The sequence below is a fragment of the Pipistrellus hanaki genome (genome assembly GCF_964339955.1).
Source record: "Pipistrellus hanaki genome assembly, chromosome: 2".
Lineage (NCBI taxonomy): Eukaryota > Metazoa > Chordata > Mammalia > Chiroptera > Vespertilionidae > Pipistrellus > Pipistrellus hanaki.
In genome coordinates, this window is record NC_140504.1 from 148,358,962 (window position 1) to 148,373,585 (window position 14,624).

At 33.8% G+C, this 14,624-nt stretch overlaps 1 protein-coding gene across 1 annotated transcript in view; it reads right to left on the minus strand.

Annotated features, from left to right (window-relative positions):
* Window positions 1–540: 540 nt before the first annotated feature.
* Window positions 541–14,624, minus strand: part of MSH4 (mutS homolog 4) — a gene marked incomplete at its 3' end in the record, with an annotated part of 57,581 nt that continues 43,497 nt past the window's right edge. The window contains 5 exon segments of the mRNA XM_084873812.1: window positions 541–735; window positions 5,240–5,328; window positions 6,809–6,983; window positions 11,482–11,610; window positions 13,118–13,236. Of these exon segments, the coding sequence (XP_084729938.1) occupies window positions 541–735; window positions 5,240–5,328; window positions 6,809–6,983; window positions 11,482–11,610; window positions 13,118–13,236 (707 nt within the window).

The following is a 14,624-nucleotide window of genomic DNA, read 5'->3' on the forward strand; positions in this document are numbered from 1 at the left end:
ATTATATAGACCTATGTGTTTATTTTCACAAATATGAACTATACTGAATATCAAAAAGAATACTTTAAAATGTCTAATATCATTCTAACTTCAGAAGCATCCAGTGTTAGAATTTTGGATACTAAGTAAAAATTTATTGAGACATAGGTATTGTTTCAGAGTAGAGCATAAAAACTCACATAAGTTTCCAGACATAAAAAGAAACTTTTTTAAAAACTAAGATATTTATAATAACATCTTAAACCATCACTTTATAAGTATAAATAAACTTTATATGTAATAATGTAAGTTTTCATAAATGAAAAAAGTATCATCTCATACTTTTTCCCCTCTAAAAATCAGTCCTTTAAATTGTTCTCATTGTTAGGTAATAATAACAAGTATTTTCTTATACAGAATACATAGAGAATGATAAGTCTAAGGTTAATATAAAGTAATTGTCAACTAAAATATAAAATTTAGCAAATACTTCTTTTACTCTTAGGAAAAATGAATTATAGGTTTCTCATATATTATTTCATTTGTATAAGATGTGAATTGTTATTCTTCTTCAGTCCTTTCTAAAACTTGCTCAGCCTTGGGAAAATCTGCTTCGTACTTCTTTTTGAGATTACTTAAATATGTTCGTAAACTGTCTGGGTCCAACCGAGAGTTTCGAGCAGTTTGAACTAGCCTCGTAGCTAGATGGTACACCGCTCTCTGTCTCTCCATCTCAGGGGTACTTCTTTGATATTGCTATTATTGAAAAAAACACACACATATATATAATTTATAATTTATAAACAGATATATAAATATGTAATTTAAAATATGATCACTCTGATTCTAATATTAAAATGTTAGTAATTTTCTATATCTTTTAATAAAAATATAGAATTCATGGGTTAGCTAATTCCTTCAAATAAATCAATTCCATCCAATTAGCAAGGATATATGAGAATAGATATATTATTTTGGAGAATAAAAGTTCTCAAGAATATTTACAACTTTATGACAGATCCTTATAACCCTGAAAATCACCTTTTAATGAAAAGAAAATCTGCTAAGTAGGTCAAGTATTTCAACACAATACTGAAAGCAACAGAAAATCCAGCAGAGTTATGTTCTACAAACATTTCTCATTAAAAAGGTATGGGAAAAGAGCACTGCTCATTGCTATGCAGTATTCTTAATTTTAATTGTCAACCAAGAGTACCACTCTGTTATCTCCTATTTTAATTCCCCGACAGATAAGCTGGTGGAAAGAATGGGTCATCAATAAACTGCTTATCCCTCAAGAGAATTCATACAAAGAAACTGCTAGAGCCTAAGAGAAAATACTGCTTGAAAGGCAAATTACAATTTAAAAATAAGCAACATAATTAGCTACTTAAAATTATGCCTTGACTTTCAATAAACTACTTAAGGATACCCAAGAAATGTTTATAATGGCAATTTTATAATTATTTGTAATATCTTTATATATTCAGCCCCTGAATAATACTTCAGGGTTGGAGGTACAGCTGGAAAAATTCTTTGTTCACTTCTTGTCTGCGCTAGATAGGGGAACCAGCATTTTCAATGTTAACTGTGTATGCAAAGTCTTAGTATGTTTCCCTTTACTAGGGGAAATAAAATCCTTCATTCTTTCTTAATAGCAAGCAATTCCAGATATTTTTCTACTTTCACAATAGGAAAAATAAATATGATTTTGAGTAGAATAAGATATTTTTTCTTTACAAAAGTTTATTATCATTTTTGGGTACCAAACATCAATCTTTCTTTCTTTTTTTAAATTGTTATTTTACTTTATTTTTTTTATTATTGATTTCAGAGAGGAAGAGAGAGGGAGAGAAATAGAAACATCAATGATGAGAGAGAATTATTGGTTGGCTGACTCTAGCACTGGGGATTGAGCCTGCAAGCCGGGCATATGCCCTGATCAGGACTAGAACCATGACTCCCTGGTTCTTAGATCAACACGCAACCACTGAGCCACACCAGTCAGGTTTATTCTTTATTTTTGAAAGTATTAATTATGTCTCCTTTTCCCCCCATTATCCTCTCCCAGCCCACCCCTGCCACCCACCCCAGGCTTTCACCCTCCATTGGTTATGCGTATAAATTATTTGGTTGATCTCTTAACTGCCACCTCCCGGCTATCTTCCCCTGCCTTCCCTCTGAGATTTGACAGTCTGTTAGATGCTTCTATGTCTCTGGATCTATTTTTGTCCATCAGTGTATGTTGTTCATTATATTCCAAAAATGAGTGAGATCGTGTGATAATTATCTTTCTCTGACTAGCTTATTTCACTTAGCATAATGCTCTCCAGTTCCATCCACGCTGTTACAAATGGTAAGAATTCTTTCTTTTTTACTGCAGCTTGGTATTCCATTGTGTAGATGTACCACCATTTTTAATCCACTCATATGCTGATGGGCATTTAGACTGTTTCCAAATCTTAGCTATGGTAAATTGTCCGATGAACATAGGGGTGCATATATTCTTTCTAATTGGTTTTTCTCATCTCTTGGGAAATAGTATGAAGTTTCCTCAAAAAATTAAAAATGGAACCCTCATTTGACATAGTAATCCCACTTCTAGAAATACATTCTAAGAAATAGTTCTATTTAATCCTTTTCTTCACTGAAATCACTAGAGAGAGAGAGAGAGAGAGAGAGAGAGAGAGAGAGAGAGTGTTTAAGAAATAAGATTTTAAAAAGGATTTATTGGGGGGGGGGAACTAAGCATATTCATGGGGGGGAGGGGGAAGCCAGTCTAAAAAGATCCAAAGAAAGGAAACTGATTAATTAACATCATATATATATATCAGAGAAAGGAAGGAAGAGAGAGAGAAATATCAATGATGAGAGAGATTCATTGACCCACTGCCTCCAGCATGCCCCACAGTGGGGACTGAGCCCAAAACCCAGACATGTGCCCTTGACCGGAATCGAACTGGGTCTCCTTCAGTCCACAGGCTGACGTTCTATGCACTGAGCTAAACCAGGTAAGGTTTAATTAACATCTTAATAAGGTTGGAAAAAAGACCAAAAAAAAGTTAATTAAAAAAAAGTTGAAAGATAATCTTTTCTGAGATAAGAGGGAAAATGAATGAAAAAGGAAATCCCAAAATAGAATTTTTAAGAAGAAACAGTTCAAGAACTCATCAAGATGACCTTACATCTCACAAAAAGTATAGAAGGTGAATTCTCTGTGGAGAGTGAGGTTGAGGGCTTAGGAAGAGTAGAATCATTTTGAAAAAGTTACTGTAAAGAAACCATACTGATCAATAAAAAGGACAGAAAAAAACTATACAGTAAAATACTCAACTAAAGTTAAAATATATGAATTTATAGTGGAAAAAAATTATCCTGGCTTGAGTATGTTTTAACATCATTTGGAAAGCCAAAACTTAGAAGACTATTAAAGAAGTTGCCCATAATTAAAGTGGTTCTTCAGAAGTAGAGCACCGCCAAAATTACTGATGAGGGATTCAAATGGAGTTAGTAAAGTCACAAAGACGGTCTAATACCTCAAAATACTGAAGAATGCAATAAACACTGAAGGCAGATTAAGAAAGTATGAAAGACATAGGTAATTTACTACTGAAGAAAATGTCATACTGCTCCTAGCTCAGTTTACTAAACACACACTGGATTCTTAAAAAATATAAAGCAATCTGATATTTAAAAAAAAAAAAAAAGATTTCCAAATTTTGTGTCAACAGATATAAATTCAGTGTTGGCTACTGCTTCCTAGCAAATTATTTAACCTCTATGTAAAAATGTGAGTAAAAAATAATAGTGGGGTTTTTTTTAATATATTTTATTAGACAGACCTAACTGCTTCATAAAGAGTTATGAAGCTTAAACAGGATGATAGAGGAGCTTTTAAAACTATAAAAAATAAATAAAATAAAAAGATTTGAAATGTTGTGCATAGTTTTTTACTTTTAATGCTTATTTTATACTGGTGCATGGATTCATGCATATTGAAAGGAAATTAATTAGAAGGAATATTTTAATATCGCTATTCACCCTTTCTCTATAATAGAAGTTTCAACCAAATTCATGATCGACAATGACAGATCAAAGCACATACATGTGATTGGCACCAGTGAGAGCTTTATATGTATCATGCATGCACGAGTCAACTTAGTCTTTTATATATAGAAAATAAGCTTGCTTAATTGTACCTGCTTTCTGATGTAGCTAAACTTTTTCCAGCCCACTAAAGCACTCCAACTTCTCTTTCAGGTAATTGTTAGCAACACAGCAGTAAATATCAACATGAAGCAGATTATTATTGTAGATCACGCAGTGAGAACAGAGGGTAAAATATTTAACTGCAACAGTGTTTGACTATATTATGCACAGTGAGAAAACCTGAAGTCATTTTCAAGGTCCACCATTCCTTATTTCTTTTCAGTCATGTCAAGTTTCTAAGCTTTCTAAATCTCCGTTTTCTGGCTAATGAAAAGAAAATAGGATTCTACCGAGTCTCCTATCTACCTCCTCCAGGACTTCTGTTAGGATCAAATGAGATAAGGCATGGTAAAATGCTTCACAGACATTTGGTTAAAGTGTGAAATGTTTGCACCTGGCTATAAAGCAAGCTATGTTCCTGGGCTGAAGAAACTGCAAGGAGGCCCGTCGTCACTAAGAAGATGAAGCCCAGCGTTTCAATGTGATGTCATTACCTGTTGCCCACAGCGACCATTTCTGGGCTGGGCTGGGCTGTGGGCCACATTTTGCACTATGGGGTCTTGGCAGCATTGGCTGCAATTTGGTGGACTATTGCTCTGGGGTGGTGGCGGGGCCTATGTCCCACTTGGGGGAAGCCAAGTGTTGCTTTGAGGGTGCCAGGTTGGTGGTGTCAGTGCGCATTATGCCAGCTCCTATGTTGAGTGTCTGCCCTCTGGTGGTTAGTGAAAGTCATAGCAACCAGTCGAACACAGCATATTAGCCTTTTATATGTATAGATAGCTTTATTTTCTCATCATAAAGTTGATATTGTAATAAGTACTATAGAAACTGAATTGTTTAACTTTTGTCTCCTATTATATTAGGTGATTTAAAGGGAAATGTTATAATGATCCTAACTAAAAATTTTTTGAGAAGTAAAGAGGATTATTTAAATATTTTAATTATTATAGACTTAAATCCAAGGACATTATAAATACACACACTCAAAGTGTCCTTGAATTTGAAAAAAAACAAAACACAACACAATTCTTATTGCTAAAAATTTTCTTACCAAAATTTGTCTGGTAATTTGAGTTGTGATTTCTTTGGCATCTGAGACAATTGATGGTGGGAGTGATGACACCTCTGCAGCTTTTAATCCTAAAATTATAAGCAATGCAGCTTTAATATTATTCTTGCTAATATCATTAGGTTTCTTTTAACCAGTATTAATCTTTTCTTCAGATATTTAAACTTCTATTCATATACATTTCTGAACTACTAGACAATTCTCAAATTAAGTTTTCCAAAGTTCAACTTATAATTATTATATTTAATTACATATGCAAGCTATATTAGACATATTAGATAAATTATCTCTGAAGACATCTCTGTAATACAGGAAAACATGTTAGGAAAGGAAACGGAAAAGAAGCAATTAGAAAATTGAATAATAGTAATAACACTGACTAGCTACAAATGCAGTTGGTAAGAGAAGGTCCAAGTATATATAAGTTTTGCAAGGGAGGAGAATTTAGTCATAGAGATGACCATACAGCTGAATGTTCCTCTAGCTAGCAGAGCAATGAGAGAAGAATTTCTCAGAAGTTATAATGGTAGGTGATTACTCTTCATGCAAACTCATGTTCTCAGAGTTTAATTTTACTGTATAAAATAGAGACTAATGCACGGAAATTCATGCTAGGGGCTCGACCCTCGCAGCCCCAGCTGCCGCATCGGCCCCACTCCCCACTCGGTCGAAAGTCATCCTGAAAGGTCATTCTGCTGTCTGGTCTAACTAGCATATTAGCTCTGTATTATATAGGAAGCCATATATACTTTCTACTGTGTGCTAAAAATTTGTTTTTATTCTTTAGAGGCGATAGAAGCATACTAATATTTACTTAGAAGTTAGTAATTGCTAGGCATTATACTAGTTCATATTTGATCATTCATTTAGTCTTCACAAGCCCACATTTGTAGAAAATTCTCATTTAATAGGTAAAGTTGAGGCTTATAAAGATTGAACATCTGATACAAATTAAGCTATCCTTTTGATTTCCTATTTCAAATGGTAAGAAAAAGAGGATGCTTTTTTCCCCCCTCTTATAAGGGTCATATTTACAGCTAAAATAATTTTTGGAATGTTGTACGTATAGGTCAACTGAAAATTCTCTGAATCCATGCGATTTCACACATGTCAAAAATAATGTAGAGGGAAAAATATGTAATCTAGTTTATGAATATCATATGCTTTGGTAATATACCCCATTACTTTAGATTTAATTATAAAGTTCCTGGACTCTGAAGAACACAGAAAAAGAACCCCAGTACTGAAAAGAGTGTAAGAAATACATAGTTTTTGATTCATTATATAACTTTCAAATATAAACTAAATTACATTTTCTTAGGGATAGACACTAATACTTCTGGGCCTTCATGTGTTATAATTCTACGGTTACTGGTTAATATAAGTTTAAAAATAAACACATCAAATACAAATTTGACATATAAAACAGTTTTAGAGCATATAAGCACTCAAAAGAATGAGAGTGAAAGTTACTGAGATTGACAGCCAAGTAAAGGGAGAAGAAAAACATACAGAGTTTCAGTATATAAATAAAATTTATTTATGTATTACCATAATTTTTTTCTTCTGTGAATCCCTTAGAAAGTTTGTACGTATACAAGATTGTTTCTTTATTCCTTGAGGTGTTCTTTACATGTTGAACTTCAAAATGCATGTTTTCTACATTAGGATACAAGACATCTATATGGCATAATTCCAAGAAATGTGTGGCAAACAGTGTAAATGCCTAAAATACATAATAATGAATTTTAATACTTTTTAATGGATGAGAAAATTCTATTTTAACAACTTAAACATAAAATTTAATTCTGTTTTCCAAGTTGCTTAGCAGAAATATAGGAATGAAGTCTAATATGGTCGATTCATTTTTAATGTTTCAAAAATTTACACTCAAGAAAGAACATGTATATTATGTTTACACATTCTCAGTTATGTTACAATATGGGAAAGAAAACAAATCCAAAAATTAAATCCTAAAAAAAAAGTCTAAAGATATTGAAAAGGTAAAATTTATCAGAAATAAAGCTATTGCCAAAACCGGTTTGGCTCAGTGGATAGAGCGTCGGTCTGCGGACTGAAAGGTCCCAGGTTCGATTCCGGTCAGGGGCATGTACCTTGGTTGCGGGCACATCCCCAGTAGGGGGTGTGCAAGAGGCAGCTGGTCGATGTATCTCTCTCATCGATGTTTCTAACTCTCTATCCCTCTCTCTTCCTCTCTGTAAAAAATCAATAAAATATATTTTTTTTAAAAAAAAAGAAAGAAAGATTAACTTAGGTAATCATTTTTTTAATATATTTTATTAATTTTGTACAGAGAGGAAGGGGGAGAGATAGAGAGTTAGAAACATCGATGAGAGAGAGTCATCGACCAGCCACCTCTTGTATTCCCCCTACTGGGGATATGCCAGCAACCAAGGTACATGCCCTTGACAGGAATAGAACCAGGGACCCTTCAGTCCCCAAGCCGATGTTCTATCCATTGAGCCAAACGGGTTTCGGCAACTTAGGTAATCATTTATTAGAGAAATAATCCATAAACAAAATTATAATATTTCTCTCAACTTAAAAAAAAATACTTTAAATATATCTTCCCTCCATATATATAGTTTGTTAACAATGGAATCAATGGATAGTCTTAGGTATTTGAAATTGCAAAGTTTTTAAGTGTGTGTGTGTGTTTTTTAATATATTTTTATTGATTTCAGAGAGGAAGGGAGAGGGAGAAAAAGATAGAAACATCAATGATGAGAGAGAATCACTGATTGGCTACCTCCTGCATGCCCCCCACCACACACACACACACACACACACACACACACACACATTGGGGACTGAACCCGCAACCCAGGCATTTGCCCTGACCAGGAATCAAACCTTGATCTCCTGGATCATAGATCAATACTCAAACACTGAGCTATACTGGCCAGGCAAAGCTTTTAAGTTTTTAAGAAAATTGCTTAGGACAATGATTCTCAAATGTTAGTAATCATCTGGGGAGCTTGTTATAGGTGCACATTCTTGGTGCTTTTCCCCCTAAATTCTCAATCAGAAGCTGTAATATGGGGCCCCAGGAAACTGTATTTTCCCCAATTTGATGGAGGTAATTCAAATGACTTATGACCAGCATGTGGTTTCTTACCCAGAGTTACTAAAGCAGATAGAAATTAGAGTAGTTTATTATGTTTAAGACATTACCAGTGAGCAACTAAATAGGTCATTAGTGGAAAATTATAATATTAAGACATTAAAAATAATTGATGGGCAAATGGATATCAACTATGGAAAGGGGTGGCAAGACATAACTTATATGTCAACTATGGAAAGGGGTGGCAAGACGTAACTTATATGTCAGCTAAACATGGAAATATTGTAATATATGCCCTATTCCACTGGATCACTAGAATCAGTGATCTGAAATTTCACTGAGATAGAAGGCTCCTGTACTTTTGTCAGATTTATTTCCCCCATCTGACACAGAGATGTCTTACCAATAAATCTAAGTAGTTGCTACTTCTTGCTTACCAGATCCAATCATTATAATGTTATCAATGTAATGGACCACTATAATATCTTATGGCAGGTTAAAGTGATCAAAGTCCTTGCAAACTAAATTATGACATAGAGTTAGAGAGCTGATATACCCCTGAAGTTGGAGGTGGATTGCTGACATTGCCAGCTGAAAGCAATCTGGTTCTGGTGGTCTTGATTGACAGATATAGAGGGGAAAAAGCATTGGCTAGACCAATTAGCTGCATACCAGGTACCAAGGGATGCATTAATTTGCTCAAGCAGGGAAATCTCATCTGATATAGCTGCTGCAATTATAGTCACCACATGGTTAAGGTTATGATAATCCACTGTCATTCTCCAAGATCCATCTGTCTTCTGCACAGACCAACTATGTGAGTGAAATGGAGAAGTAGTGGAAAACACCACCTTTGCATCTTTCACCTCTGCACCTCTTCTAACCACAGGATGGGCTAGGGACCCACTGGGCCCAGTATGAGATAGACCTGAGCTAAAACTTCATTTGTCACCAGACTATGATAAACTCCCTACTCTGACTGGTAGACCACAGTGGTGTTTTGAGGCTCCTGGAGTTAGAGTCAGTTCAGAGGTAGTGTCCAGTAATTCTCAAAATGCCTGATTATTTTCTTTTTCCCCAATACACAGTTACCCTGGTAAAAGGGCATAAGTCTTTTTAGAAAAGGTTGGGAGAATGAGTAAAAGTCAATTCTAGAAACCCTAGAACCAATTCAGAAAGTTCATCCTTAAAATTCTGATCCTTTAGAAACTCTTGATACTAAACTCTGTATTATTCAAGTTTCCCCTAAGAAACAAAATAGGGACGTGTGTGTGTGTGTGTGTGTGTGTGTGTGTGTGTGTGTGTGTGTATGTAGACAGAGAGAGATCATCATAATAAAAAGGCTAATATGCTAATGGTCATCAAGCCCTCACAGCAGGGACCTGAGGCTGCATGGCACCAGACCCAGGCGGGGCAGGAGACCTGAGGCTGCACCCCCCTGAGACCACCCCCCCCCCCATGCCAGGATGTGAGGCTGTGTCTTCCACCCAGTGGGGCTTGATGTGGGTGGGGCCGGCTGGGTCTTGGTATTGCCCAACGGTGGTGGGGCCAGCCAGATACTTCTATTATAGAAAAAGGGCAAATGGCAATATTAAAATATTTCCTCTAATTAATTCCCTTTTAATGTGCATGAATTTTGTGCACCAGGACACTAGTTTATTATAAGAAATTGGTGTGTTGATTATGGAGGCTAAGTCCCCAGATCTGCAATCAGCAATAGAATCAAGAGAGCTGATGGTATAATTCTAGTCTAAATGTTGGCAGGCTCAAGACCCAGAAAGAGCTAATATTTCAGTTTGAGTCCAAAGCAGGAAAGAACCAATATCCCAGGATGAATGAAGGCAGTCAGGTAGGTAGAGTTAACTCTTGCTATCAGGCCTTTTTGTTTTATTCAGGACTTCAACTTGACCCCATTCAAAACTGACTGAATGAGACCCATCTACCCTGGAGAGTGAAATGTGCTTTACTTCTACCAATCCAAATACTTACCTCACAGAACCAGTCTCACAGATGCACCCAGAATATTGTTTGCCCAAATGTACCTGGGATACTCTGTAGCCCAGTCAAGTTAACATAAAATTAATGACAGTAAATAGCTTTTAATCCTCACAAGTAACACACATCTTTCTTATATAAAAAAAATTCTGATCAAGTGACATCTTTTCAGAATTATAAAGACTAATGTTATCCAATGTTACTTTTGACTCATCATAAAACTTTTAAGTATAAAATAATATTTTTCTCATTCTATATAATAAATCATTATGAACTCTCATTTAAGGTATATGAAGGTATAATAAATCATTATGGACTCCCATCTTAGGGATGTTTTAAGATATTTTAAAAATGGAAAAATATTTTTATTTAAGTTTTTCATATCTGAATATAATTTGAATGATCTAAAAGGTGCTTCACAAATTTGCTTAATAATAGAGCAAAAATCATAGCTTGTTTTATATAATTGATCTGTGGGGGGGGGAAACATTTTCTTTAAAGAAACGGACTGTTGGGTAAAATAAATTTCTGAAAAGTGACCTCTAATGCCTAGTTCTATTTCATGCTGTGACATCACATTCAATGCTATTCCACAGGGAGACAATTACTGAAACGTTTTCATGTTTTACAAGTGACTAGTTTTAACATTATTTGTGTGTTTTTTTAATATGATATATTTTATTGATTTTTTACAGAGAGGAAGGGAGAGAGATAGAGAGCTAGAAACATCGATGAGAGAGAAACATCGACCAGCTGCCTCTTGCACACCCCCTACCAGGGATGTGCCCGCAACCAATGTACATGCCCTTGACCAGAATCGAACCTGGGACCTTTCAGTCCGCAGACTGATGCTCTATCCACTGAGCCAAACCGGTTTCTGCTATTTGTGTTTTTTATTTGCTTCTTTCCTTATCTACATCATGAATATTGATTGTACCAACCATTCCTCCTTCCATTAGAAATTTTATATATATATATATATATATATATATATATATATATATATATATATATATATAACTTTTCATTATCTAAAATTGTTTAAAGAGCTACTTAAAGGTGCCTGTAAAATACAATCATGATAAGTATATAAAGGACACATCAAAAAAGGGCTCAAAACTAATATACTTAAAATAGAGAATACCTTTAAACTCAGCAGATATTCACAAACAGCATAACAAATGCCAATACCTTCTTCTGTATTAGTACCTCTGCCAAGTTCATCAATTAATATGAGTGATTTGTCATTAACATTATGGAGAATATATGCTATCTGAAAAATATAATTTAAATATTATTCATTATAACCAGTTATAACTATCATAGAAAAAATCCAGCTCTTTATTAGTTAATCTGAAATATATTTTTAAAGAGAAATTCAACTGAGCAGAAACTAACATTTTGTGTTCTAAAAATCTCATGACCAATAACTCCAATAGCATAGCTGATGTGTACATTGATATAAGCATAGTGTAAAAAAGAATAAACAAAATAACCAGCATCTTAAAAATGTTGACATTTTAGATACAGTGGAACAAGCAAAGCAATGAATTAAATGTTTAAATAAAGCATAAAGATGGTCATTTTCTTCACAAATGATTAATCAATTGTCATAAAATACTCAAAACTATAGCTCAAATTAATTGTAACTTATTTATAGCCTGTAAAGATGAAAGAAAAATTTTGGGACAAGCATCCAACCAAGTTCATTGATTCCTGGTTAAATAAATCAATTTAAGTCCATGCTCAACAAAGACCAGGACTTTAATTAACAAATATGTTCCTTCTCCTCTGAAGATTATTAACCTCCTTCTCAAAATCAGAATACCACCTTCGTTATGTAATAGCACAATTAGTAACCTTCATGGCCATTTTACCTTGCTATAGTACTAAGCTTCTTGAGAGCTAGAACTATTTAAAAATATAATGTAAGCCCAGCCAGAGAGGCTCAGTAGCTGAGCACTGACCTATGAACCAGGAGATCACAGTTTGAATTCTGGTCAGGGCACATGCCCAGGTTGTGGGCTACATCCCCAGTGTAGAGCAAACAGAAGGCAGCCAATCAATGATTCACTCTCATCATTGATGTATTTCTCTCTCTCCCTCTCTGAAATCAATAAAAATATATTTAAAAATAAGTTATGTATTCCATTAAAAAAATAAAAAAATAATAAAAATGTAACCTGGAGCACCTAATACATTGCTATATTATCCCATAGATATGCAATAATTTTATCTGTCTACAGAAAAATAGCCAACTGTATTATGATTCAATAATTCCTAACTATTAAAAATAGGGCAAGAGCTATACTGAATTTCTTTAGCCTTTTAAGCCTACTTGAGATTTGCTCAGATCAGAAATAGGTGATGATACATACTTTATTTTACAGGAAATAAAAATTCCATAAGGGCACAAAATATGGGATGATTTTTAAACGCAGAGATCTTTTATTTTCAAACTAAACTTATGAGGAATAATAGATACTATGCAAATTGTTCCTTAACAGGTCATTCATACCTCCCATACAAAAACATGAATGTGTGTTTTTATCATTCAGTAACACTAGCATTTTATTTAAAACTGTATTTTTCCATAAAACATTAATTTCCATTTCCACATAACACAGAAATTAGGAAGCTGTCTTTGACTGCCCTCTGGCTCTTGCAGGGTAGTATAAGCACTCTGCATGTTTTAGTTTAAGAATACTTTCTTACATGTTCATTGACTATTAGCAGCAGAATTCAATTTTTTTAACATAAGAAAAGTTTAGTTTGGGTACCTCTTTCATTTCCTTCATAAAAGTTGATGAATTTGTTTCTATATCATCATCAGTACTGATTCTTGTAAAAATCTGTTCAGCAATTCTAAAGGAAGAATATTCTGCTGGAACATATGATCCTTTAAAATATAATATCAAAATAAACTGAAATATTTTTGTAAAATATAAGTACTAACATTTTGTACCTTCCACTACCTCAGGTTATTTACTAGCTTACCTAAGGATTATATGGTGGGGAAAAAACACCAAATATGGAGTTAGAAAACATGGCCCCAGCTATGTTATTTATTGTATAACCTTGGACAGCACTTAAATTTCCCAGTCTTTTTCATATATAAAATAGAATATTTGCCCTACCTATTATCCAAAGTTATTTGGAAGTTCAAATAAAATAGTGTATACTCAAGTACATTAGAAAGGTTTGTAATAAAAATGATAACATTTTTAAATAATAGATGATAAAGAACATTCAAAGTATGAAAATTTGGGGAAAATGCTTATAAAGCTAAAGTTGATAAAATCAATATAGAAAAAATATTTTAAGTATCTGTTAGTAAAAATGTACAGAAATATGAACAACAAATATGTAACTATCAACAAGTGAATCTAAAAACCAAGGGAATTAAAAAATCTGATGAACAATATTAACTGTTGAATATAATAGAATCAGAGGTACGGAAAGGGAGTGGACTGACAATTCTCAGGGAAAGAGGAGAGGGGGGTGCGGGAAGAGACTGAACATAAACTGTGCACCTATGGATGAGGACAATGGGGGGGTGGGGAAAGGGCAGAGAGTGGAGTGGGAACCTAGTGGAGGGGGAAAAAATGAGGAACTTTTGTAATAATATGAACAATAAAGATTTATTTTTTTTAAATGTACAGAAATACACACAATATGAATGAAAGCAAAATACTTCTTTTGAAAGTTGAATATTCATTTATGAGATGATTTCTGCCTGAGAAGTGATCAGGGTAACTAATCTAAAATATTCATCTTTTTAAAAAACAATTCTGATTGATACAACTAATTCTCTATGAAATGACATATAAAAGGCATTCATAAATCATAAGAAGATAAAAATATTATATACAGAGAGTTGAAAGGAAAAGTATCAAATATACAGAATTCTATATAGACAAAATGGTGAAAGAATGGGAGTAAATAAAAAACACAGCTACACTAGTATTAACTAAGGATTTAAAACAAAGGTAAGGATGGAGAATCGGTCCTACCTCCGAGAAATAAGGAGTAGTAGGAAAAGAAAGCAAAAGGCAGGATACTATTTCTACTATTACTATTAATAATAATAGTAATTATAATGATTGCACCTCAGAGAGATTTCTTAAACATAATTTATAGGATTATCAAAAGGATTAAATGGGGAAATAAATGTGAAAACACCAAATACAGAATAAAGCAAATTTAATGTATGTTTATATTTTCTCCTCTCTCTTACCACCACCAAAAAGGCTCCCAATATTTTTCATCTAAATTATTACAGAAACC